The sequence below is a fragment of the Anomaloglossus baeobatrachus genome, chromosome 3 (assembly GCF_048569485.1).
Source record: "Anomaloglossus baeobatrachus isolate aAnoBae1 chromosome 3, aAnoBae1.hap1, whole genome shotgun sequence".
NCBI lineage: Eukaryota > Metazoa > Chordata > Amphibia > Anura > Aromobatidae > Anomaloglossus > Anomaloglossus baeobatrachus.
The window spans coordinates 442,160,805-442,187,356 of record NC_134355.1 but is presented as its reverse complement, the minus strand read 5'-3'; the positions used below and the strand labels follow the sequence as shown (position 1 = coordinate 442,187,356).

Sequence of the window (26,552 nt, the reverse complement as noted above, 5' to 3'; positions counted from 1 at the left end):
TAAATTGGTGAACGAAGGGGGGAATTTTTTTTCAAATAAACCTTTTTTTTCTGTGTATGTATTTTTTTAACTGTATGCTTGCCTGGTTAGTAATAGGGTTGTCTGATAGATGCCCACCCATTACTAAACCCTGGGCTTGATGCCAGCTGTCAATTCACAGCTGACATCAACCCCAGAAGCATTACCCACTTCACCAGGGCAATTGAAAAGAGCCGGACTAAGGGCCAGTACTGTTGCATCTAATAGGTGTGCCACTTCTGTGATGGCTGCGGGCTGCTACTTTAAGCTGGGAGGGGCCAAATAACCATGAACTTTCCCAGCTGATACCAGCCCCCAGCTGTCTGCTTTACCTTGGCTGATTATCAAAAACAGGGAGGACACTACACCATTTTTTTAAATTATTTATTTAATTAATTTTAAAAAAGCCATGGGATCCCCTCTATTTTTGATAACCAGCCAAGATAAAGCTGACAGCTGAGGGTTGCAACCCACAGTTGTCTGCTTTACCCACTCTGGTTATCAAAAATACGTGCGACCCCATGTCTTTTATTTTAATGTGTTCTCTATTCACATTCAATTGCAGGGCAATTCGCCCCATTTTGCTTCCTTTTGCAGCCCACTAGCCCTTAGTACGACTATTTTACAGCCATTTTTTAGCACACAAGTTCTGGTCTCCATTGACTTATGTAGGATTTGGTGTCCAGCATCAAGTTCGAGTACCGAACCAAACTTTTTTTTAAAGTTCGGCCAAACTCAGCAAACCCAAAGATTCAAGGGTCTGCTCATCACCTTACATAATATAAAAATTATTCTAAGATTGATTCATGAATAGAATCATCATAATAACCAAAAAGTATAAATCTCTGGAACCATATTGTCTCCATTACATTAGTAGAAATTTAATGAATTCTCAAAATATTTTATTATTGTGATTTCAGGTGGAAACTGATGAACAAATATTGTCTGTTTTCTGTGGGAGGGAAAGTACTGATACTGAGCAGGCTCCAGGGCAGCAGGCGATCATGTCACCTGGGAACTTCCTGAGCCTTACATTCAGATCAGACTTTTCTAATGAAGAACGCTACACAGGCTTTGATGCTCATTATAGTGCAGTTGGTAAGTTGGTTCTGTTTTATCAAGGGGCAATTTATTGATTTATTAAAATGCCAAGTTATTGTCACGCTGTATTCTAAGATGTACAATAGCAGTACAGCACAGTAATGTGGGACTCAGAGGATTCCTGAAACTATCTGAGAAGGTAGTTAGCTGGTAAACCACTAGGGGGCGTAAAAGTGGAGGAAACGTATGAACAGGGAATTCCCTAGCAGAGGTAATACTAGTCAAGCCCACCAGATGGCAGTAGAATCGTCAGAAAGCCGTGTCACAACATGAGGTCTTGTAAGTACACAAGGGCAAAGTCTAAGGGTACTGTCACACTTTAGCGACGCAGCAGCGATCCCACCAGCGATCTGACCTGGTCAGGATCGCTGCTGCGTCGCTACATGGTCGCTGGAGAGCTGTCAAACAGGCAGATCTCACCAGCGACCAGTGACCAGCCCCCAGCCAGCAGCGACGTGCAAGCGACGCTGCGCTTGCACGGAGCCGGCGTCTGGAAGCTGCGGACATTGGTAAGGTAAACATCGGGTATGGTTACCCGATGTTTACCTTAGTTACCAGTGCACACCGCTTAGCTTAGCGTGTGCAGGGAGCAGGAGTCGGCACTGGCAGCGTGAGAGCTGCGGAGGCTGGTAACGAAGGTAAATATCGGGTAACCACCTTGGTTGATAGTATTTGATAGTATGGTTTGATAGGTTTCCTGTACAAATGTGATTTTGTTCATAATTGTTTTTAATTTTTAGTAACCTGGGCTTTACCTTATTTCGGAAACCCAATGACATTTTGTGAAACTCAGTGATTTCATAATGTAATACTATTGTACTGTTTTACCTACATTAATTTTACAAATGCTACCTTTGTTTCTATTGTCTTAATTTAAAGGAACTTGAATATTGCTTATTTTTTGACCATGGGAAATATAATAATTTCTACCGAATGCATATTGCTCCTTTAAAGCACCTCCAAAGACGTGTTCAAATTCATAAGCGAATAAAGTAAAACTAATATATTCTCAATGAGCTTGAACTACTATTATTGTGATTCTGTTTGCACAGCTGCCAGCTAACACCATTGTATGATGTCTGTTTCCAGATGTCGATGAGTGTGCAGAGCGAAACGATGAAGACATGGTCTGTGACCATCATTGTCATAACTATATTGGAGGATTCTACTGTTCATGCAGATTTGGTTATCTTCTCCACTCAGATAACAGGACATGCAAAGGTCTTCCATACAATCGTCTATATTTTTACATTCACTAAAGCTTTTCTTCTGCTTATAAATAACACTCAGATATCTAATATATAAAGCTCAGTGTATGTATGTGTGTATGTCTGCTAAAGTAACGTCGCATTTACAATCACGAAATTTTGCACAGACGCCCCATGTGACCCAGGGAACATCATAGACTATGTTTTGACGGGAAAATTTAACCCCGTGCTTTACAGTTACTCTCAAAAATCCTGCCTCCATTAAACTGAATAGAGGTGGAAGCTGCAGGCTATTAATAACAACTGTCAATGGTTGCTATAGGAACAAAATAAACTGTTAGTATAAGAAGCTTATGTGTGAGTTAATAAGATGTCAGTGGTGAGACGGAGAGAGACAGACAGAAAGAGACAGACAGACAGACAGAGAGTCAGACACAGACAGAGACACAGACAGAAACAGACGTGGAAAGAGACAGACAGACGGACAAAGAGAGATGGGCAAAGAGACAGATGAGCAAAGAGACAGACTGACAAAGAGACAGACTGGTAAAGAGACAGACCTGGAAAGAGACAGACGGGCAAAGAGACAGACTGGCAAAGAGACAGACCTGGAAAGAGACAGACCTGGAAAGAGATAGACCTGGAAAGAGACAGACCTGGAAAGAAACAGACCTGGAAAGAGACAGCCGGGCAAAGAGACAGCTTTGGAAAGAGACAGCCCTGGAAAGAGACAGATGGGCAAAGAGACAGACAGGCAAAGAGACAGACTGGCAAAGAGACAGACCTGGAAAGAGATAGACAGAAAAAGATACAGATGGGGAAAGAGACAGATGGGGAAAGAGACAGATGGGGAAAGAGACAGACCTGGAAAGAGACAGACCTGAAAAGAGACAGCCGAGCAAAGAGACAGCCGGGCAAAGAGACAGCCCTGGAAACAGATAGACGGGCAAAGAGACAGACGGGCAAAGAGACAGACGGGCAAAGAGACAGACTGACAAAGAGACAGACTGGCAAAGAGACAGACCTGGAAAGAGACAGATGGGGAAAGAGACAGACCTGGAAAGAGACAGACCTGGAAAGAGACAAACAGGGAAAGAGACAGCCGGGCAAAGAGACAGCTTTGGAAAGAGACAGCCCTGGAAAGAGACAGATGGGCAAAAAGACAGACGGGCAAAGAGACAGACTGGCAAAGAGACAGACCTGGAAAGAGACAGACGGGAAAAGATACAGACGGTGAAAGAGACAGATGGGGAAAGAGACAGACCTGGAAAGAGACAGACCTGAAAAGAGACAGCCGAGCAAAGAGACAGCCGGGCAAAGAGACAGCCCTGGAAACAGATAGACGGGCAAAGAGACAGACGGGCAAAGAGACAGACCTGGAAAGAGACAGACGGGGAAAGAGACAGATGGGCAAAGAGACAGATGAGGAAAGAGACAGTCCTGGAAAGAGACAGCCCTTGAAAGAGACAGATGGGCAAAGAGACAGACGGGAAAAGAAACAGCCCTGGAAAGAGACAGCCCTGGAAAGAGACTGCCCTGGAAAGAGAAAGCCTTGGAAAGAGAAAGCCGGGCAAACAAACAGCTGGACAAAGAGACAGATGGGCAAAGAGACAGATGAGCAAAGAGACAGCCCTGGAAAGAGATAGCCCTGGAAAGAGACAGACGGGGAAAGAGACAGACATTGAAAGAGAGAGACAGACAGACACATACATAGAGACAGACACAGAGATAGAGGGAGACAGACAGACACAGAGATGGCGACAGATAGACTGATACAAATACAGACAGAGAGATATAAACAGACAGACAGAGACATAGACACAGACAGACAAAGAATGGCACAGACAGAGAGATGGACAGACAGCGACACACAGACAGAGACTGGGAGACAGACAGAGAGACAGTTACTATCCCGGGCAACGCCTGGGTACTACAGCTAGTATATATTTTTTTTATATATATATATATATATATATATATATATATATATATACAGGAATAAAAACAAATGTTCACATCATCACATATCAAATGTGGTGAACACATCTTACACTTCATTACATGCACTACTCTCATGCCCCCATCAAAGATTTAACCTGTGAAGTAGAGATGAGCGGATCTATCTGCAAAGGATTGCATTGAAGTTACATGCAAATCAAACACTTTGAGACTTCCAGAAAAAAATCTTGCCCGGCACCAGATGCCAAATTGCTGAAGCATCAGAGAGCAGGCTAATGCTATTTTGTGTTGCCATGCAAGCCTCCCCATAATGCTCTGCAGCTATGACATCTTGCAGATTACCATAACTTGTACATTGATGGTCAGTTCCTGTGTCATCACAAATCAATAGTTCCCAGTGGAACAACGTTTGTATCTTGGTAAGCCTCCCTCTTCTAAACGGTATAAAGTCTTATGGTCAGGAGGGTTCTCTATCTCATGCCTGTAAAGTGTAAACTCTTATGGTCAGCAAGGTCCTCTCTCTTCTCTTACCATGTGTATTTTCTGAGCAATTAAAAGAGTTCCAAATTTGCTCAAATTTATTTGCTGCTAAACAAATTTGGAAGGAAAATTGGGCAAAGTGGGCATATTCGAACTTCAAAGATCTGCTCATATCTACTGTCAAGACATTGACTTTACAACACCTTAGACCCTCAACACACATCCGTTTAATTTGTACGTGTGCGGTACGTATTTGCACTTACCGGAGACACGTACACACAGAGACCCATGTTATTTAATGGTAGATGGCACACACGTAAAATCACACGGAACGTGTGACCGTGTGGTAAGTACGTGTGCGCGCTTTTCTACACGGACAACATGTCCGTTTTTGGCCGGCAGCACGCAGGCACGGACCCGCTTTAGTCTATGGGTCCGTGCCTGCACGTACCGCACACGGAGTATGTCCGTGTTCAGCACGTTTCGTGCGTGTGCGTTTTTACACTAGTGATCTTATTTTTTGTTTTTTTTTAAATTAAAGTCAGTAAACTTACCTTTTTTCCTGCTGTTCTCAGTCATACTTACATTGGCGCTCGGTTTTTTTCTTCCCCCGGCTCATACCGCTCCCCGATCACCAGCGCGGTGAGGAACAGCTGTGCAGAGAATACGCGGCAACAATTACTTTGAATATGCCGGCTGCTCATTAATCAATCTCGTATTCCCTGCTTTCCCCACCCACAGACGCCTGTGATTGGTTGCAGTCAGACACGCCCCCCACGCTGAGTGACAGCTGTCTCACTGCACCCAATCACAGCAGCCGGTGGGCGTGTCTATACTGTGCAGTAAAATAAATAAATAAATAATTAAAAAAACTGGCGTGCGGTCCCCCGCAATTTTAATACCAGCCAGATAAAGCCATACGGCTGAAGGCTAGTATTCTCAGGAAGGGCAGCCCCACGTTATGGGGAGCCCCCCAGCCTAACAATATCAGTCAGCAGCCGCCCAGAATTGCTGCATACATTATATGCGACAGTTCTGGGACTGTACCCGGCTCTTCCCGATTTGCAGAAGACACCGCCGCTCCTGTCACCTCCACGCAGCTAATGAAGGGAATAGCGCGATCAGCTGAGCTGTCCCTTCATTAGCTGCGTGGAGGTGACAGGAGCGGCTGTGTCTTATGCAGCTCTGGTCACCTTCATGCAGCACAGATGGAAGCGACGCTGGACCATCCTGGAGTACGCCGGACATGGAGGGCTTTTTCGGGCTTATTAAAGTGGTGAACCAGGGTATATGTTTGTGTTTTTTTTTCTAATAAAGGATTGTTCGGGTGTGTGTTTATTTACTGTAATTTACAGATTTAATCATGGAAGGTATCTCAGGGAGACACCTGACATGATTAATCTAGGACTTATTGGCAGCTATGGGCTGCCAAAAACTCCTTATTACCCCGATTTGCCAACGCACCAGGGCAAATCGGGAAGAGCCAGGTACAGTCCCAGAACTGTCGCATATAATGTATGCGGCAATTCTGGGCGGCTGCTGACTGATATTGTTAGGCTGGGGGGCTCCCCATAACATGAGGCTCCCCATCCTGAGAATACCAGCCTTCAGCCGTATGGCTTTATCTGGCTGGTATTAAAATTGGGGGGGAACGCACGCCGTTTTTTTTAATTATTTATTTATTTTACTGCACAGTATAGACACGCCCACTGGCTGCTGTGATTGGGTGCAGTGAGACAGCTGTCACTCAGCGTGGGGGGCGTGTCTGACTGCAACCAATCACAGGCGTCTGTGGGTGGGGAAAGCAGGGAATACGAGATTGATTAATGAGCGGCCGGCATATTCAAAGTAATTGTTGCCGAGTATTCTCTGCACAGCTGTTCCTCGCCGCGCTGGTGATCGGGGAGCGGTAAGTATGAGAGAGGGCTGCTCACTTCAGTCACTCGGGGGATTATCGGTCACTGGTGAATCCTTCACAGGTGACCGCTACTCAGTACGCGGCACACAGACAGAGCCGCGGCATGACAATGAAGTCGGGTGAAGTTCACCCGAGTTCATTCTCATCGCGCTACTCTGTCTGCTGTCAGCCGAAATGAATCAACGACATTGTGCAACACACAAACAGACATTCCACACGGACATTCCACGTACACATACACGGGCATTTTAGACACAAACACGGACATTTTACATGTACACACGGCTCGCATACGCCATCACACAGATGCCATACGTACCGGAGAAACGCCCCAAAAATATGGAACATGGACCCGAAAAACGGACCGTGTCATACGGACGTTTTTTTTGCAGAAGTGTGTTTTTGGCCTCAGAAAGTGTATTGTGGCATCTGATACCAAAATGTTAGTAGTTAGTACTAGTAGATGTTAAATTGCAAGGCATGGCCTCCATGGATTGGAAATTTTTAGCCAGCACATCCCACAGATGACCAATAGTTTTTCATCATATTGACAAGCTATTCTTAAACAATATTTGCAGTACTGCAGGGTGCATTATCCTACGGAAAGATGTTTAGATATTTTGAGCTTGTTAAATAGAACCTGTCTTTAAATATATTGATGCCAGAACCACGGGCAGAATCAAATAGAGCCTGGATGTGCAGTTACAACCATGTATGTTTTATTCTGAAAAGCTGTGGTGTTTCGGAGAAAACCTAGTTTGGAGAGCTAGGGAGAGACGTGAGTAGACCGGCTTTTCAAACTATGTTTTTTCTGAGAGGCCACAGTGTTTCAGGATAAACATACATGTTTGCAAACACACAGTCAGGCATTTTTTTATTCTATCCATGGTTCGGGCAGCATGAAGCTATCAGATTTCCTTTAAGGTAATATCTTCTTGATTGCCAAGATCCAAAGATGCCCAGAACACCCTTTCTGCTGGCTTGCCTTTTTTTTTTTACTGGCTTGCACGTAACTATTAGCAAAAAAAGAAAACATAGTTTAATAGACCAGGCCTCCTTCTCCCATTACTTCTTTGTCCAAGTGTGATGCATAGCTACCTGTTCACTGTAGGTGCTTTATGCAGTAGCGGTATTCTGAAACTTTAATCATAGCTAATACTAACTTTTTAGAAAGTTTTGTCTCAATAGCACCTCTATCAGATTAGACCAGTTGGACTTTCCTTTGCTTTCACATGTATAAGCCTTTATTGGCCATGAAACTATTCACTAGTTGTCCTTTCTTGGACTAGTTGTGGAAAAACTAATGAATGACTTAAAAGATAGAAAAGGCATTTGGAATGGACACTGCTGCATGTTGTGCTAAATTTTCAGCTTGTTTAGGCACTACCTTTGGCATTTATGTAAGAAAAAATTGTCAATGTGAATAACTGATGGACCTTTAGTGTTCTATTGACTTGAAAGAAGAGTGTGTGCTTTTGGCTGTCCATTTGGCTACTATACTTCTGCACACTTTTCTATTGATTATGCTGAGAAGCATATTAGACTTCATGAATAATGACTACTATTTCATGCTCGCTCTTGTTATTATTCACAGTGGAGTGCAGTGATAACTTGTACACACAGAGGAGTGGAATCATATCCAGCGCTGATTATCCAAGCCCATATCCAAAGAGCTCTGATTGTCTGTACAGAATTGAGTTGGAGGAAGGATTTGTTGTTAATCTTCAGTTTGATGACAACTTTGATATTGAAGACCACCCAGAAGTATCATGTCCATACGATTACTTAAAGGTACAATGTCAGTTTCTTCTAACTACATACTTCATAATTTTACATGTTTAGATGAATAAACAGTTTGTTTTAAATATCTATGGCAATTTTAGCTTATTTCTGTCTACATTTTGTAGTCCTGATTTATGTCGGAATGTGGTTGGGTTTTATGAGATTGGAATTACACAGAGCAGATATCTTGCGTACACTAGGATTGTAGTGGCTAAAGAATACAAAAGTTTTAATAGCACAATTTATTTAAATATTAATGTTTTTGATGAATACTCCTTTAATCAATTCTTTTAAACTAGTACTAAGTACACTTTAAACTTTTCATTTTGCTTCTAGCATTGTACATGATTATATTCATATGGCATATATGTGAAAGGTCAATATGTAAGGGTGTCTAGGGCTCTTCCATGCCCGGTAAAAGCACTGTGTGTATGTATATTAAAGAAGTGTGCTATGTGTTGTATGTGTACTAGATGGCAATGTAGTACAGATCACTTCCATGGTACCCTCTGGGTAGGAAAAGGGATAATTTCAGGTACGGGCGTAGTTGATAAAAAGGGCAAGTAATAGGAAGAGGACAGGAGAGTCCCGAGGGAGGAGAAAGTGAAGAGTAGCTGTGGCTGCAGTAGGCCTAATAGGCCAGAAGCCCGTTTGAAGTAATTAAGCTAGACTCGGACACCGGTCATACAGGGTCCTGTGCGAGGTAGGACTGAGTGTAACAGTGTCCTTAGAAGAGGGTTTAGTCCATGCGGTCTGAGTGGCATCCATTTCCCTGGAAGGAATACCCAAAGAACCCCCTCAAGAGACTGACAGTTAGTGAGGCCCTAAAGAGAGGGTGGGAACGGAACGTGAGAGCAGAGGTTGAATCTTCCATGTAATGTGACGTCCTTAGAGGAGAAGAGGGGCTTAGAGGTCTTCTCGAAGACTCAAGTGTCAGGGAAGTGGTAGACCTGTAAATTGAACATCGTTACTGTTGCTATGTGAAACTCCGTCAGGGTTAAAGACTGTGTCCGCATAATGCATGATGAACATGTATGTGCAAAACTATCAAGTAATGTTCCAATGACCAAAAGAAACCTACACGTGTCTGAGTTACTGTCTCAGTAGATGAATGGACTTTCGTTGTTGTGTTGGAATGGCGGCTGGGGTGCGAGAAGTTAATGACTGGCCGCCCTATGGCCAGGGAGCCTCTGTAACAATTACCATGCCCCCCTCAACAAATAGATAAGGGAAATTCATTCAATGAAAAACCAAGGTTCCTAGCAGTTGAATATTTTGAGAAAGAATGTATTATACATTAATTTATGATGAAAACCAGAAGGTGCTAAAAACATTCTTTGTAGTAAGATTTTAATTTCTTAGCATACATTATTAGTGTTTAGACATGTGTTTTCAGCATGTGTGATCTATAGACAACAATAGCCTCAAGATATAATGTGTAGAGATGAGCCACCCCCCTAGCGTTCGAGTTCGGTTCGGTTCGTGGAACGGAGGCTCCGTTCGACGAACCAATTCAAACCCCATTGAAAACAATGGCAGGCAAACACAAACACATAAAAATACATTATACATGCATTGTACCCATACAGTTAATAAACATTGCCATTACACTTACAGGTCCCCACGACGCGTCCTGCACTCGGTCTCCCGCCACTTTTCCTTTCGAAAATCATTGCATCCTCCCAGTAACCAGCACTGATGATAGGACCTTCCGTGACGTCAAAATAGCATGTGACCAGTCACGTGTCTATTATCTCATTGGCTACAGACTGGTCACAAGGCTAGATGTCATGCTAGGTCCTGTCAGAGCATCTCTCCGGTACACGGTGCTCGTTCCAGCATCTCCGTGTACCGGCGAAATGCTCTGGCACATGGTCGGCTTCCCCGTTCCTGCATGTGGGCGCTCTTTACAGAGTCAGCCCACGTGCAAGGACTGGCTGCCACAGCCAGTAAATAGCGGCAGTGGGAATCACTGGATCGGAGATTGCCATTGCTATAGTAACGGTGGCAGCAGTGACGTCACCGCTTACAGGCCGCAGCCTCTGCTCACTCACTGAGTGATTAGACTGCATGGAGCAGCAGCGTCTTCCTCCCATGCAGTGCTGTCTGATGTAGCAGAGCTGCATTTCATGAAATAATAAAAAAACAATCGACATAGGCTTCGCCCCATTTTTGTGTCCAGCCAGGTACAACTAGGCAGCTGGGGATTGGAATCCGCAGCTCAGGGTGCCCAAGCTTTCTGGGCACCCCTGCTGAGTATTGCAGTTCGCAGCTGCCCCAGAAAATGGTGCTTTCATAGAAGCGCCATCTTCTGGCGCTGTATCCAACTCTTCCAGCTGCCCTGGTGACGGGTGGCTCGCTGGGTAATAATGGGGTTAGGGCTAGCTGTACATTATCAACTGGCCCTAAGCCCGAAATTCATGGTGTCACGCCAATATTAGACATGGCCACCATGAATTTCTAGTACAGATAAAAAAACACAACACACAGAAAAATATTTTTGTTAGAAATAAAACACAACACAATTAGTGACTCCATCTTTATTGAAATAAAGAACCCCCCTCCTCAGTAATCCTGGGTCAAGGGTTCAATCCGGAACCAATATCATCTGATCAGTTTGTTGGAAGGCAAAGCGATCAGATGATGTGTCAGGTTCAAGGGCCTGAATCACAGGACACAGCAGCTGATTGTATAAACAGCTTTTATACAATCAGCTGATGCATCAGTGCAAACAAAAAAAAAAAACAAACTACACACTTCTGTGCAGACTCCTGACCGACAGCATCAGCTGATAGTTTAGCCGGGCGGTAAAAAGCCGGCCTTCACCGCTCGACTTATAGTGTCAGCTGATTTCGTGACTGCATCAGCTGATCATCGCCAGGTCTGAGAGAGAGAGAGAAAGAAGAGAGAGAAGATAGAGAAAAGAGAGAGAAAAAAGAGAGAGCGAGAAAAGAGAAAGAAAAGAAAGAGAAAAGAGAGAGGGAGAGAAAGAGTAAAGAGAGAGAGAAGAGAGAAGAGAGAGAGGAGAGAGAAGAGAGAGAGAAAGAGAGGAGAGAGAGAGGAGAGAGAAGAGAGAGAAGAGAGAGAGAAAGAGAAGAGAGAGAAGAGAGAGGGAGAGAGAGAGAGAGAAGAGAGAGAAGAGAGAGAAGAGAGAGAGAAGAAAGAGAGGAGAGAGAGAGAGAAAAAGAAAGACTGAGAAAAAGAGAGAGAGAAAAAGAGAGAGAGAGAAAAATAGAGAGAGAAAAAGGGAGATAAACAGAGAGAGAGAGGTGAGAGAGAGACAGGGAGAGAGGGGGAGAGAGAGAGAGGGAGAGAGAGAGAGAAAAAGAGAGAAAAAGATAGAGAGAAAGAGAGAGAGAGAAAGAGCGAGAGAAAGAGAGAAGAGAGAGAAAAGAGAAAGGAGAGAGCAATGCAGCCTCATTCCGTGAACTGCTCCTATTTTAGAGGTGTGTCGCATGGCTCACAGCTGATGTCCGGCTCCTCCCCTCAGTGCATAATTAAATTAAATTATAAATAAATAATAATTATAATTTAAAAGTAAATTAAATTTTTTACCGGGACGGCCGGGACTTGAACTCATGCACTAAATCTCCTTAGGCGGGTCCATTGAGCCACTACCTCTCATGAAAAGCATAGGAAGATTTGGTAATCTTTACCTCTATACTGCAGTAGAGAATCTAGAAGCAGATTGTTCAGCTGCATGGATGGATGGATGGATGGGCGGATGGATGGATGGGCAGATGGATGGATGGATGGGCGGATGGATGGATGGATGGGCGGATGGATGGGCGGATGGGAGGATGGATGGATGGATGTGTGGATGGATGGGCGGATGGTCGAACAAACACCAGCAGTACCGCACTCATCCTCGCACACACGCAGGCACTACATCCCCAATCATCACCGCACGCGCAGGCACTAGCTGGGTGAAGTCTCCGCTGACAGCGCGGCTCACTTCATTGCTCCGTGGATCTGACACAGAGCGCTCCTGTTCTACTTCTGCTCTTGTCAGCTTCATGTAGCAGAGCTGGATACATTGCAGGACCTCTGTGGATTACGTCGGACCTGGAGGGGTATTTGGGGATTTTAATAAAATGGTGAAAGAGGGTGTTTTTTGTCTTTTATTCTAAATAATAATAATTATAATAATAATATTTTTTTATTGTGTGTGTTTATTTACTTTCACTTACAGTTTAATCATGGAAAGCATCTCAGGGAGACGCCTGCCATGATTAACTCCTTATTACCCCGATTGCCACCGCAACAGGGCAATTCGGGATGAGCTGGATAGAGTCCCGGGACTGTCGCATCTAATGGATGCAGCAATTCCGGGCAGCTGCTGGGTGATATTGTTAGGGTGGTGGGCTCCCCATAATGTGGCGTTCTCCATTCCGATAATACCAGCCTCCAGCCATGTGGCTTTATCTTGGCTGGTATCAAAATTGGGGGGAACCGCAGTTTTTTTTGTTTTTTTTAATTATTTATTTATTTTACTTCACGATATAGACCCGCCCGCCGGCGGCTGTGATTGGTTGCAGTGAGACAGCTGTCACTCATCGTGGGGGCATGTCTGACTGCAACCAATCATGGGCGCCGGTGGGCAGGGAAAGCACAGAATAACTGATTGAATAATGAAGAGGTAGCCATTTTCAAAAGAGGAAAAGCCGCCGGAGATTTGTGACAGCCGTGCAGCGAGGCGCCCGTGATCGGTGAGTAGGAAAGAGAGAGGGATTGTGCTGGGGACGCAGGACGCATGCAGATACGCAACGTGCGCACATACTTACTGTGAAAAGCCACGCTTTTGGTGATCGAACCGTTCTCGAATGTAACTCGAACTGCCGAACTTTTAGCAAATTGTTCGAGTTCATCGAACGACTTGAACACCCCCCAAAATCACTCGAACATGAAATTGGCGAACCGTTCGACTTGAACATCGCTTAACTCTAATACTGTGAATGCTGTGACCCTATATTATATGTAGGTGACCTTTCATTGTAACCCTGTCTGTGATGATAATTAGATGACTACTGAAAAGTGATCTCTATAGAACAGGAAGTATCAGCCTACTATTAAGTTTAGTGGTCAGAGAGAAAACTGCAAGATTCTTTTTCTGTATATTGAGGACTTAGATTTTAAGAAAATATAACATAAAAATGCAGTTTTAATCAGTGTGTTATTTGGGTAGATCAAAGCTGGAAGAAAAGAATTTGGTCCAATATGTGGAGAGAAACCACCTGGAAGAATAGAAACGGGAAGTAACAGTGTTCAGATTCTGTTTCATAGTGATAACTCTGGGGAGAATGGAGGATGGAGACTGTCTTATACCGTCACAGGTAACCTTATCAATGTTAGCAATGGTTAACTGTTGCCTGATGAAGCATACATATGTTTACAAACTTTGGCTGGATTACCATGATAGTATGGCCTCCAATGTGAGTGCATCGGATGCGATGTGCTAATGACCCTCAGCTCCCACTGTGCTACCAGTTTGAGCTGAGTGTCATGCAACTGTGATTGGATCACAGCTGCGGAGGAGAGGGAGGGATTACTCACCCCATCTCCTCCGTTGTCAGCCTGTGCGTATATCGCATTGCACTTGGATGTCATCTGTGTGCAGTCCGATGTTTCACTCACATCTATAGACTTCTATGAGTGCGAGTGACATGTCTCTCACTGACAATCGTAGTAAGCTGGGACTTTTTGCTCATCCAGAATCTGGATGGGAAAAAAGCTGAACATCTGATCTTCCTCATTGAATAACATTGGTCCGAGTGCCATACAAAATTTTCTCGCATTGCACTCGGCCAAGTCATACACTCGTCTGAGTGTACCCTTTGGAAAGCTACAGGAATGAAGCACTTGATGACCTCTTACTCTCAGCACTGCAATAGATCATCCCTCCAACTGTCAGTCTATGTTAGCTATTTGAATACACAATACTATGTATCAATAGACATCAGAATATTCAAACAAGCAGTAAATTCTTTATTAGCAACACAGAGACGCCTGTGTAGGATGGCGACTGTCAATGGTGAGCACAAGAGTACAGTGAGGGATATATTTTGTTTTTTTTGTTACATCAGGAATAAATCAATATTATATACATTAACTATATTTTCTGTCGATCACTCATGATTCTGATCTTTAACAATGGGGCTTATATAGATATGAATGTGACAGCTAAGTCTGAGAATGTGTATATTACTATGGTGTTAAATAATACGCAGCGCATTGATGAACTCACTAGACGGAAACCGGAAGTGATATCTTTAGGGATTACAATGCGGTATGGATAAGTATGCAGTTGTGAAGGTGGAACATCCCATAACCCTCATGATCCGATATGACATAATTTGAATTTTGAATAGATGATTGGTGATCTTACATGTCAATCATTTTATCTTTTAGATCAATTGGATTTTACACAAGTGTGCTTAAGGCGGGCTTTGCACGTTGCGACATCGCAAGCCGATGCTGCGATGTCACACGCGATAGTCCCCGCCCCCGTCGCAGGTATGATATCTTGTAATAGCTGGCGTAGCGAAAATTATCGCTACTCCAGCTTCACATGCACTCACCTGCCATGCGACCATCGCACTTCTCATAGCGACGTCACACGGCAGGCGGCCAATAGCGGCGGAGGGGCGGAGATGAGCAGGATGTAAACATCCCGCCCACCTCCTTCCTTCTCATTGCAGCCGGGACGCAGGTAGGAGATATTCCTCGCTCCTGCGGCTTTACACACAGCGATGTGCACTGCCGCAGGAACGAGGAACAACATCGTACCTGTCGCTGCACCGGCCGGCATTATGCAAATGTCGGAGAATACACCGATGATACGATAACGACGCTTTTGCGCTCGTTCATCGTATCAAAAATGTTTTACACACTACGATATCGCAAGTGACGCCGGATGTGCGCTACTTTTGATTTGACCCCACCGACATCGCACTTGCGATGTCGTAGTGTGCAAAGCCGCCCTTAGGCTTAGGCGGGATGTTGTGAGTGATTGGTGAATGTTATTTGAAGTTTTCCCACTTACAATTTATGGATGTTTTGAATGCTTTATCACTATGACTGAGAAAGGCTGTCTGTTAACCGTAAGGTTCCTTATATTCTGTAGCTTATTTACTGCTGGATGGTACATAACATCCATTGATTCTTACTAGAGTGGATATATACTATGGATGTAAAAAGTCTACACATTACTGTTAAATTGCCAGGGTTTAGTCTTACAAAAAAACAGAACAACAAGAATATTTTCAGAACTGCTGGTTCCACCTTTAATGTTATTTATGTTACCTATAATCTGTGCAATGCAGTGAAATAACTAGATAATAAATAAAGTGAAATCTTTTCAGGTGAAAAAATAAAAATAAAAACTAAAACAATAGTTGAAGTACCTTTTGAATTTATGACCACATTCAGTCTTTTTGTATAGGACTCAATCAGCATGGCACGTCTAGAATTGGCAATCTTAGCCCACCCTTCTTTTTAGTAGCACCCCAACTCTGTCAACCCATCAATTTTCTATTAGATTCTGAGCTGAGCTCTGGTTGGGACATTCCAAAACTACAATCTTCTTGTAGCAAAGCCATTATTTTGTTAATTTGGAGGTATGCTTAGAGAAGTCATCATGCTGAAAGGCGACATTTCTCTTCATCGTCACCTTTCTAGTAGAGACCCCAACGTTTTATTGCATAATTAACTGATATTTGGAACTGTTCATAATTGCTTCCACTTTAACAAAGCCCAAGTTGTAGCTGCTGAAAAACTGACCCAAGTGCAGTGTTGGATTTACACCAAGTTTACCATTTGGTATTATGGACAAAAGTTCAACCTTTTTCTTATTAGACCATAATATGTTTCCCACATGCTTTTGGAAGACTTGATGAAGGTTTTGGCAAAACATAGACAGGCTTGGATGTTTTTCTTTGTAAGAAAAGGCTTCCACCTCCAGACATATGAAAAATATGGAAGGAAGTTTTCACATGTTGTGCACAACAAGTATTTGACAGACATTCCTGCAGCTCCTTTAATGTTCCTATAGGCCTTTTTGCAGCCTCCCTCTTTTTTTTCACTATTTTCTGAGGGTTATCCAATTCTAAGTAACGTCATTGTTGTGCCAAACTTAAGCCACTTCTTGATGATTGTCTTCATGGTGTTCCATGGAATATCTAATGCCTTGGAAATGTTTTGTACCCTTCTCCTATCTGATAACTTTCAACAAAGAAATGCCTTTAGGGTATGTCCAAACGTAAAGTTTTTGGTGCAGAGATTCCTGCACCACTTCTGTATCTTTTTGCAGGAAAAACGCAGCTGCAAAATCATACATTTTGCATATTTTTTATGCATTTTTGCTACTTGCAGATTTTGATGCAGATTTTTCCCATTTATTACTATGAGGGAAATCTGCAAAAATGTTGAAAAAACTATCATGCTGCAGATTTAAATCTGCACCAAATCTGATATAAGACAATACTCAATGTGTGCATGAGAGGATTCTTGTTCACTTTGCTGGCATCAGGATTCCCTTCAAGTTTGTGACAAATCTGCACTGAAGATCTGAAAATTTGCAATATGTGCACACAGCCTTACTAGGTTACTGTAACCTGTTTACAGACCATGCTTTTGCTTTAAAGTGCAACTGAAAAAATGTCAGGGAAATCCTACTAGAACAGCTAAAATGTATGAGTTAATCAGAATCACTGTAAATGATGATTATTGGCCGCTAGTGATGAGCGAATACTATAATGCTTGCAGGCTCGATATTCGAATGGAACAAGTAGGACGCTTGGACAAGCTTGATTCGAGTAACAAGCATAATGGGAGAGAGGAAGGGAGACCGGTGAGTAAAGCATATCGAGCACTTGCAAGATACTCAATTGAATACTGAGCATCTTGAGCACCCTGATGCTCGATCGAGTATCGAGCAGTACCGAGCATGCTCACTCATCACTAGTGACTACAATTTAACACGAGTTTAAAGGTAACTGGCTAATTCTGAACACAACCACATTTCTGTGTTCACACTTATGCAACCATATTGTTTTAGATTTTGTTTTTTTTCCCCCTCTAAAAATGATTTTAGTTTATTTGTTACTGGATTTCTATGGATTTAAGATGGAAAAGTTCTGAAATGATTCTTACTATTTTTTTTTTATTTTTTTTACATGAGATGGCATTTTAACAGAGGTGTAGACTTTTTATATCTACTGGATGTCTATTAGTCATTCTACTGTAAAATGCATATCATATATCGACTATATCGAGTACATAAAGATCACTAAAATCTATTTACTGATTCCTTTCTAACCTTTTAATTTAAGCAAAAAGTAATATTAAAGTGAAAACTTGTTTTAATATAATATCCTTTTAGGTGTTTCCTGTCCTGAACTACGGCCACCTGTAAATGGGAAAATTGATCCTTCCCAATTAGAATACACCTTCAAAGACCAAGCAGTTATCACATGTAACCCTGGTTATCAAATTATAAAGGTGAGTCACATTTATCAATGTCCACAATACAGTCTCCTAAACTAAAACCTATACTCTGTCACTTGTATCCAAGTTCTATTGAGATTAACATTGGTATATGTGGCGCCCCTGCGCCTTCAGGTGCCACAGGGTATTGCGCCTTACCCGAGATGCAGTATTCATCTCGGATACGGAGGAGGTCATCACCGGTAAACCCCCACAACACATCCAACACATAAACATGGGAGCTCTGTCACTGGGACCTGGGCTAGGATAGGTGCCAGGGGTAGCCATCATGAAGAATGGTGCTGCTTGCTCATTAGTTCAGCAACTCGGGAGCGGGGCACCTGCAAGGGAAATTAGGAGCCATCTCACATCTTCAATTAGCACCAGGCAGCGGTCCCAGGCAGCGGGAAGGGGATCCCAGGGTTCACTGTTTGTGCTGTAGGCACCCGTGACCCGTTCCACGGCCCAGGAGCTGGGGTGGAGGAAGGACCATTGGAAAGGACACACAGAAGGAAACACCGGCCTTGACACCCAAACTATCTGTGATCGGCTGAAGCCTATCACAGTGTCACCCGGCAGTTCAAAGGCGGTGACTTCAGTGAGTAAAGAGCTTGAACTTGACCCTCTGTGTCATCCCATCATTGCCGGCGCTCCCAACATCGCGCCCCTGCGCTATAGGCGACTACTACCACCAACATCCTCCCTGGGGCCTAGCTCTACTTGTGGAGAGCTGCAACACCCGAGCTGCATCACCATCTGCCCCAGAAGAGAGAAGCTTCCCACAGCAGCAGCTGATAACTGGCCGCACACCACTGGTGGCGTCACGAATAGCTACTCATCTTTATCCCCATCTTTATTGACACCGCTGGGGTCACCAAACCAGGCCAGGCCACTATGACATCCCAAACCAACACTGGCCCGGTGACGAATAGGCTCCAAGACCCCACGGGCGCATTTTACACTGCCAAAATTATAGTAGGTAAAAAGGACTATTCTTAACCAAGGATGCAAAGACATGAGCTTTTAACATGGCTGACATTCACAGAATGAGGAAGAAGGGAGTGGGTACAGGGAGAGAGGGAGGACAACCTTCTGAAAAAGGCAAACCTTATTACATAGCAACATTACAGCAACAATACAATGACAATGCAATAGTGTATGATTCCCAGCATTTTAGTGTGGGTTTTATGAAGGTCTATAGGACCTAAGCGTCACTGACTTATATGCTGAGTTTGGACCACATGATTAAATGATTTTTTTTGTCTCTTTATAAAATGAGTGTTGAATGCTTTTTGTATTATAGTTGTGAACCTAACCTAAACTGTGAAATGGTGACAAACGTGGGCATATTCTACATTTTAAGTTCTTTATAACTATTGCTGAACTACTTTTAAAAGTTTTGCAAAAAAGCAGAATTAAAAGCTAAAATTATTTTTTTTCTTTCTTTTACTAGGACAGCGTGGAAATGGAAAGTTTCCAAATTGAATGCAGAAAAGACGGAACATGGAGTAATGAGGTTCCAAGATGTCAAAGTAAGAAACATGTTACTGTCAAATATAAAGAACCCAAAAATATGTTCAGAACACATCATTATCTCTTATTGTGAGGGCTGTTCCGCACTATTGCCAAATCCTTCAGCAAAGTACAACTTTTGAAGCCAAGAACTGCTTGCTGATTTCTATTACTCTTCATTTGCTTCATTGGAGATGATAGGACTACATTTTCCAGTATATTTATGTGTAATAGTCCTTATCGCAAAGTACAAAGAGCTTAGCATGAAAGGGCAGGTAGGGATTTTTAGTGAGTCCATATTTTTAATTCTCTAATGTTGCATGCATGTCTCTCTTTCCCTTCGATTAGAATATGTGAAAGACTTCTCCAGTAACTGGAGTGGAACCGCTTTTCTTAACCAACCTATTCTGATCTGCAAATTGATGTTCTACAATCTGGCAATGCAACCCTTTCCCTATTACTGGAATCAATACGTTTCTTTCTGAGGAGGGCTCATAATATCTATACTCTGGTGATCAGTTTTCTGCATGGTCCTTGTTTGCCTGAATACTAATCTTCCTTTCCTCTTTTTTCCTTTTTGTCTCCTTTCTACAATCTCTTTACTCCTTTCTTGCTTTCCCCCTTTTCACCAAACTACAGAAAATGATGTCAGGATCAGCTGAAGACTGGATTGAAAAAAAGCTGTCATTGGCCTGTTGTCATGTGTCCTAATGTTAAAGAACACTTTGTTTACCTCATATATTATCCGCACAAGACAGATGAGTGTGTGACAAGCGCACCATTCTACCGGAGGTCTCCGACTGCAGTCACTGCATACAATAATACAGGCAACGCCTTCATCCAGTTCAGCCTGTTGCTCTCATTAAGTACTCAAAGCACATTTGCCAGAGGAAACAATGATTATTACCTAGACTGAACAGCCTGTCTGCTGACTTCCCTGCTCTCCTAAAATGCCATTTGCATATGCTTAGCTGTTGCTTCAATATTCAAAGAGCATTCCTTCCGATAAACAGCTGAACGCTTCCATCCGGACATGTTGACCGAAATATCACTCCTGAATATAACTATCTACAAATGTTATGTTACACTATGATAATTATTGATATTATTATTATATTTTATTTATCAGCTACGTATTATACAGCTTTTCTACTATACTGTTTATTTGTTCATTTATGGTAAAGTTACCTATATGGTTTCAACTAGTTTCACAAGTAGTGAGTAGAGCACCGAAATGCTGTAAAAAAGGAATAAACTCAAATATTTCTAGATTGCTTAAGTCATATGTATTATTCATAAACCCTACACTTTAAATACAATGACTTTTCAAAAACTCTCAGTCCCCGGATGCAATTTTTTTTTTAATAAAGAAACAATGTTTGGTTTAGGCCTCATTCAGACATCTATGACACATACTTGTGATATCTGTTCTACTCATGATTTTTCCACGTACCCATTATAACATTTTTTCAGGCATCATGGATGACAAGGGCCAACACAAATCTATGGGTCCGTGAAAAACACGTACAACATACGGATGGCATTACTATACCATTCATGTGTTCTACGTGTTTAACATTGAAAAGTTTAGAGAAGCTTTGCCATTCATTTAGTTAATGATCCATCCATTAACCCTAGAACGCGCAAGCAATTCAATCTACCATAGAAAACAAAGGACCTAGCAGGCCTGCGAGGCCCCAGGTATGCGTTCTAGGGTTAAAAACACTGATGACTGATGGTAAAAACAGACACACAGACTGTAAGCTGATGACACACTGATCCAAAACACTGATGACACCAGTACCACTTTTTCACATATGTGTGAATGAGGCCTTTCTCAGCATCCCCCAAGTTCAGCACAGAGTCTCCTGGTATTGGCTGCAAAATCGAGATTATTTCAACAGCAGAGCAGCCAATCAGTGGTGCTGAATAGAATGCACTGTCTTCTTGGGCAGAGCCCCTGAGATTATTGATTGGCAGCCGCTCTCAACGCCATAGCCAATACCAGATACCAGGAGCGGAGACCCAGCGCTGCACCCGAGAATGGTGAGAAAATTGCAGTTTACTTTTTGTTTTCACAAACTGGGCTGAAAACAAGATATTCTGAAAGGTGAATTCACTTTCTGCAGAATTTGCAACAGAAATGTCTTTGACTACCCCATTCATGTGGAGAAAGCCTTTCAGATGAATGAAACCAATATTCAGTTACAGAAATCTCTGCAACAAAATTTTCACTGAATTTACTCTAAGCAAAATATCGGGATGGTTTTTACTAAACAATTATTTAGACCTATTAATTATTTACATGATAACCATGAAGAGAAAAAGAATACAACGAATCAACCATGAATGTGACTAAAATAAATTATGGTAGGTTCCATTGGACTTGGTATAGTTAGAGATGTTGCTTCCATACATGCCGGGCCCGACAGAGCCAGAGCTGTACTCGGCAGCAGTAAAGCCTCTCTGTGCTGTCTTCCAGTCTCTGCTCTGTGGATTCTAAGACTTGTTTTTTAGCTTTTTATTTTCCAATAGTATATGAAAAGCAAACAATTGCATTTGTCACATGTTATAACAATGTACTATAGTCTAGTATTCCACCTAGGCAGATCTTCATCTTCTCCAAGAGTCCCCTGTTATGTATTTTAGGTAGAAATGTCTATAAAGGACACACTATTTTTGGGAACTATTGTGAACAGTTAACCATGCAAACATACCAGGAAAAATGTAGGCAATATAGCATAAATGTAAGTACAAAATGTATAAGAGGGCGAAATACAGTGTGAGAAACAGATTATTAAAGTATTCAATGCACTCTAGAAATCATATATAAAAAGTCAGAAGAAGAGGATGTAGACACATGGGAAAAATCTGTTAATCAACTTGAGCAGGACATTAAGAAGCCAGCCTTGGGGCAGCACCAGGCTACTCTTATTTCTCCCTATAGTACTTGGCCAGCTTAAGAAATGATAGCCCCGAGTTAAGGTCAGAGATTTTCACACATTTATTGATGAAAGTCTTGAGGGCATATTAGAATCAAAGCACCTAATTCTTTAAGCAGTGCACACATCTAAATTAATCAGGACCATCTGACAAATGGCATACTCCACTGTGGACAGATGGAGTAAGTTTTCTGGTATAAGGAACGCCCCAGCTCGTCATGAATTAGCTAACTGTGGCGTCACACCCCCATCTTATTTATAAAGGTGCTGTTGACATGATTTTCTCACTAGATGCCTGTAATAACACATCCAATCCAAACATGCAAAGAAATCAAATCATAGATGTCTATAAATTTAGTGATGAGTCATACAGAGAAATGACACAAGGAAAAATGAACATGCTTACTAAAATTTATACAATACTTCGTACATTAGCCTTTGTTAGTGATGACAGCTGCAAGACATGGAGAAAATAGTCGCAAGCATTGCTAAAGTGTGATTTTGGCTATTTCTTCCACACAAACACTCTTCAAATCGTGAAGATTCTCTGGGCGTCTTCTAGAAACTCTGAGCTTTAGTTCCTAACATAAATTTTCTGTTGGATTCAGGTGAGGAGATTGGCTGGGCCATTCTAGCAGCTTTATTTTCTTCATTTTTGCTGTGTTTTTGGGGTCATTGTCTGTAACATTATATCCCCCCAGCCTGTATCATATTGCAATCAGGCTTCAGCCGTAGCTATTGTCCTTGATTTGGGGGGGGGTTGCATATATATTGTTCTCCTCTGCAGGGGGCTTGCCTAGTACACAATCTCTGGAGGCTGTGTCTAGGAACCCTTTTCTAGCTACAAGTAGCAAATGTTAAGGGGGTGGATCTAAGGAGGGGTGGGAGATTCAGCCCCATGTTTTAGTTTTTAGTTATGCTTTGTTGAGTGAAGGGTGAGGACCTGTGCTAAGGCCAGCTCCTTATCGCCCGTACATGGACGATTGGACTTTGAGGACTTTTGCATTCTCCTTGGCGCCCCCGGACCTATTTCCTTTGTGTGGACTCTAAAGAACCATTTTTATATTGCATGTTTTATGCTCCCTGCCTCATTAAATCGTCTTGGATTGTTCCTTGGCCTGGCGTCCCTTACTGCTCTGTTGCATACCCCGTCACAAACTGATGTCAGCGGCGGGATCAGAGCAGAAAGAATGGAGGACAACGGCCCATTAACATCTGGAATCAGAACCTCAGAGTACAAGAACTGGACTGTGGTGAGCCTACAAACAATGGCCCGTGAATTAGGAGTCGGTTACAAAGGACTCTCTAAGGAGCAACTAATTGAGGCATTGGAAAACGCTTGCCTGCAAGATGGCACCGAGGAACAATTTCCACAGCAAAGGGAGGAAAGACGGGAGCTGGAGGTAAATACCCAAAAAAGTCAATGGGTTGTGTGGTATGAGGGGGAGATGGCACTGCTGGGAGATGAGGTCACCATTGAATATAAGATGGATGCTTTTCGCAGAGCTCAAGAGAGGGCATTGCTGGAGAGGAGATTTGCTGTGGAAGCAGCTAGAGGCTCCAGACAAACTGTAACCACCGCACCAACTATGAGGGAATTCTCCAGAGTGTCCCGCAAGGACTTTAAGCCATTTAATGAAGCTGCAGGTGACATTGAGGGCTTCTTTCAGGACTTTGAGCATCAGTGCCGATTAATGGAAGTCCCAGAAAGAGAGCGAGTCAGACACCTGGTGGGCCTCTTGGAGGGTGGAGCTGCCGACGCCTATAGAGCTATGGACCCTCAGTGGAATTGTGAGTATGGGGAGATAAAACAGACCATTCTGGAACATTATGCCGTGACCCCAGATACTTATAGGAGTAAGTTCCGTACATTAGCCTGTGATGGAGAAGTGTCTTTCAAGATGTTTGCCCACAGACTGAAACAAGTATGCCATCGCTGGCTGGAGGGAGAGGGGGCCTTAACTTGGGAGACCTTCCTCCAGGTCATCCTGAAAGAGCAGTTCTATGCCAGGTGCCTTGCGGAAATCAGAGAATGGGTGCGTGAGAGAAAGCCGTCAACTGTGGAACTAGCTGCCGCTCTAGCTGATGAGGTGCTCACCATCAAGCCTCAATGGAAAAGGCTACTAGTCGGTGACAAAAAAACTACCAGCTCCCCAACACCAGTGGTCCCTTGTCCTTTGGCCTCCAATGTTCACCGTCCCAATAGACTACCAACACATGGCGGACCCCGTGTGAATGTGCCTCCTACTACTCCTGCCTCCTCTTTGGGAGTACGACGTGGAGAAAGACTCATAGAACGCAGATGTTATGGATGTGGGCAGCCTGGTCATCTGCAAGCTCACTGTCCAGGTGCTCAGAGGCAAAACAGTTACAGACCCCCTTTGCCTGTTCATTATCTACAGACACCCTCAACAGGAGAAGAGCTGGATTCATTCCCTGATGATTTGCCAAGTGACTCTGATGTTGACTTCCCTACCAGGAGCCTATGGGGTGCGAGCCACAGCCGCCCGTTCTTCTGATCTTCAGCATAAACATCTACAGGAGGTTGTGCTGGATGGCCAAAAAGTTGTTGGCTTTCGTGACACTGGGGCTTTTCTCACCATCGCAGATCCCCGAGTAATTCAACCAGAAGCAGTGCAAAAGGGACCAGGAAATGCTATTGAATTGGCTGGAGGTACTCAAAGATACATTCCAAGAGCGAGTGTGACCCTGGATTATGGCTTTGGAGCAAAACAATGCACGATTGGTGTGATGAGCGGCCTTCCTGCAGACATTCTTCTAGGGAATGATGTGGGGAATCTTCAATGCCACTTTGTCGGCGCGATAACCAGAAGTCAAGCAAAGAGAGCAGCAGATGTGGACGTGTTCAACCCATCAATGGAAATGAGGCCACCAGAACTGCCTTCACAGCCGGTGAGTGATTCTTCTTGTGGGTCTCATATGAATGTCACTTGGGATAAAGTTCAGTTTAGACAAGAGGTAGAGACTGACCTCACCCTGGCTAGCTTTAGAGCTCGGGCTGAAGTAGGGCAGTTAGGAGAAAATGGGGAAAAAATTATCAGAGAAAATGGACTCCTATATCGAGTTACCAACGCTGACTCCTTAGATAAGCCCTGGACTTATAGCAAACAGCTGATTGTTCCTCAGAAAAACAGAATTTCCCTATTACACCTTGCTCATGACATTCCTACTGCTGGCCATCAAGGGAAAACCCGCACCGAGAGACGATTGACTCAAATTTTCTATTGGCCTGGAATTTCTCAAGCAGTGGCGCATTTCTGCCGAACCTGCGACATATGTCAGCGTAGAGGGCGACCCGGAGATCACCCAAAGGCACCCTTGCAACCACTCCCTATAATAGAAGAACCCTTTCAAAGAGTAGCTGTCGATCTCATTGGACCACTGGCTAAACCAAGTAAATGTGGAAAGCAGTACATTCTCACCGTTGTGGACTATGCCACCCGATATCCAGAAGCCGTGGCCTTGTCAAGTATTTCTGCAGCCAAGGTGGCCGAGGCGCTTGTTACCATTTTCACCCGAGTAGGATTCCCCAGTGAAATCTTATCGGACCAAGGCTCCCAGTTTATGTCAGAGTTGATGCAGTGTCTGTGGCGCACCTGTGGAGTACGGGCAATTCGAACTACAGCATACCATCCTCAAACCAATGGACTTTGTGAACGGTTTAATCAAACACTGAAAAATATGCTAAGGGCCTTCACTGACAGTGATTCCGACTGGGAGAAGTACCTACCCCATCTCCTGTTTGCCTATCGGGAAGTTCCCCAGGAGTCCACTGGGTTTTCCCCCTTTGAACTACTCTATGGAAGAAAGGTCAGAGGACCCTTAACTCTGCTAAAGGAATATTGGGAGGGGCAAGTTGAAGATACAGGAACCCCTGTTGTTCCATATGTCCTCAAGCTTCGTTAAACCCTGGCTCAACTTGCTAGTTTGGCTCAGGATCATGTACGGATGGCTCAAACCAGACAGAAGACATGGTATGACCGCAAAGCACGCTATCGAGAATTTGTAGAGGGACAACAAGTCTTAATGATTGTTCCCCATCGGCAAAATAAACTCCAGACAACATGGGAGGGTCCCTTCCGGGTTCTCAGAAAACTAAACGACACCAATTACCTTCTTGCTCTAGAT

At 43.3% G+C, this 26,552-nt stretch overlaps 1 protein-coding gene across 2 annotated transcripts in view; it reads left to right on the top strand.

Annotated features, from left to right (window-relative positions):
- MASP1 (MBL associated serine protease 1) overlaps nt 1-26,552 on the top strand; it is a 151,159-nt gene that overhangs the window by 104,675 nt on the left and 19,932 nt on the right. Inside the window, exons 3-9 of one of the 2 annotated variants that reach the window (XM_075340452.1) lie at nt 939-1,116; nt 2,209-2,340; nt 8,279-8,475; nt 13,652-13,799; nt 17,846-17,964; nt 19,403-19,481; nt 20,101-20,794. In XM_075340452.1, coding sequence (XP_075196567.1) covers nt 939-1,116; nt 2,209-2,340; nt 8,279-8,475; nt 13,652-13,799; nt 17,846-17,964; nt 19,403-19,481; nt 20,101-20,123 — 876 coding nt within the window. In that variant the 3' untranslated portion in view covers nt 20,124-20,794. Of the gene's footprint in view, nt 1-938; nt 1,117-2,208; nt 2,341-8,278; nt 8,476-13,651; nt 13,800-17,845; nt 17,965-19,402; nt 19,482-20,100; nt 20,795-26,552 lie in introns of those variants that run through there. The other variant, XM_075340451.1, reaches the window with a different exon arrangement.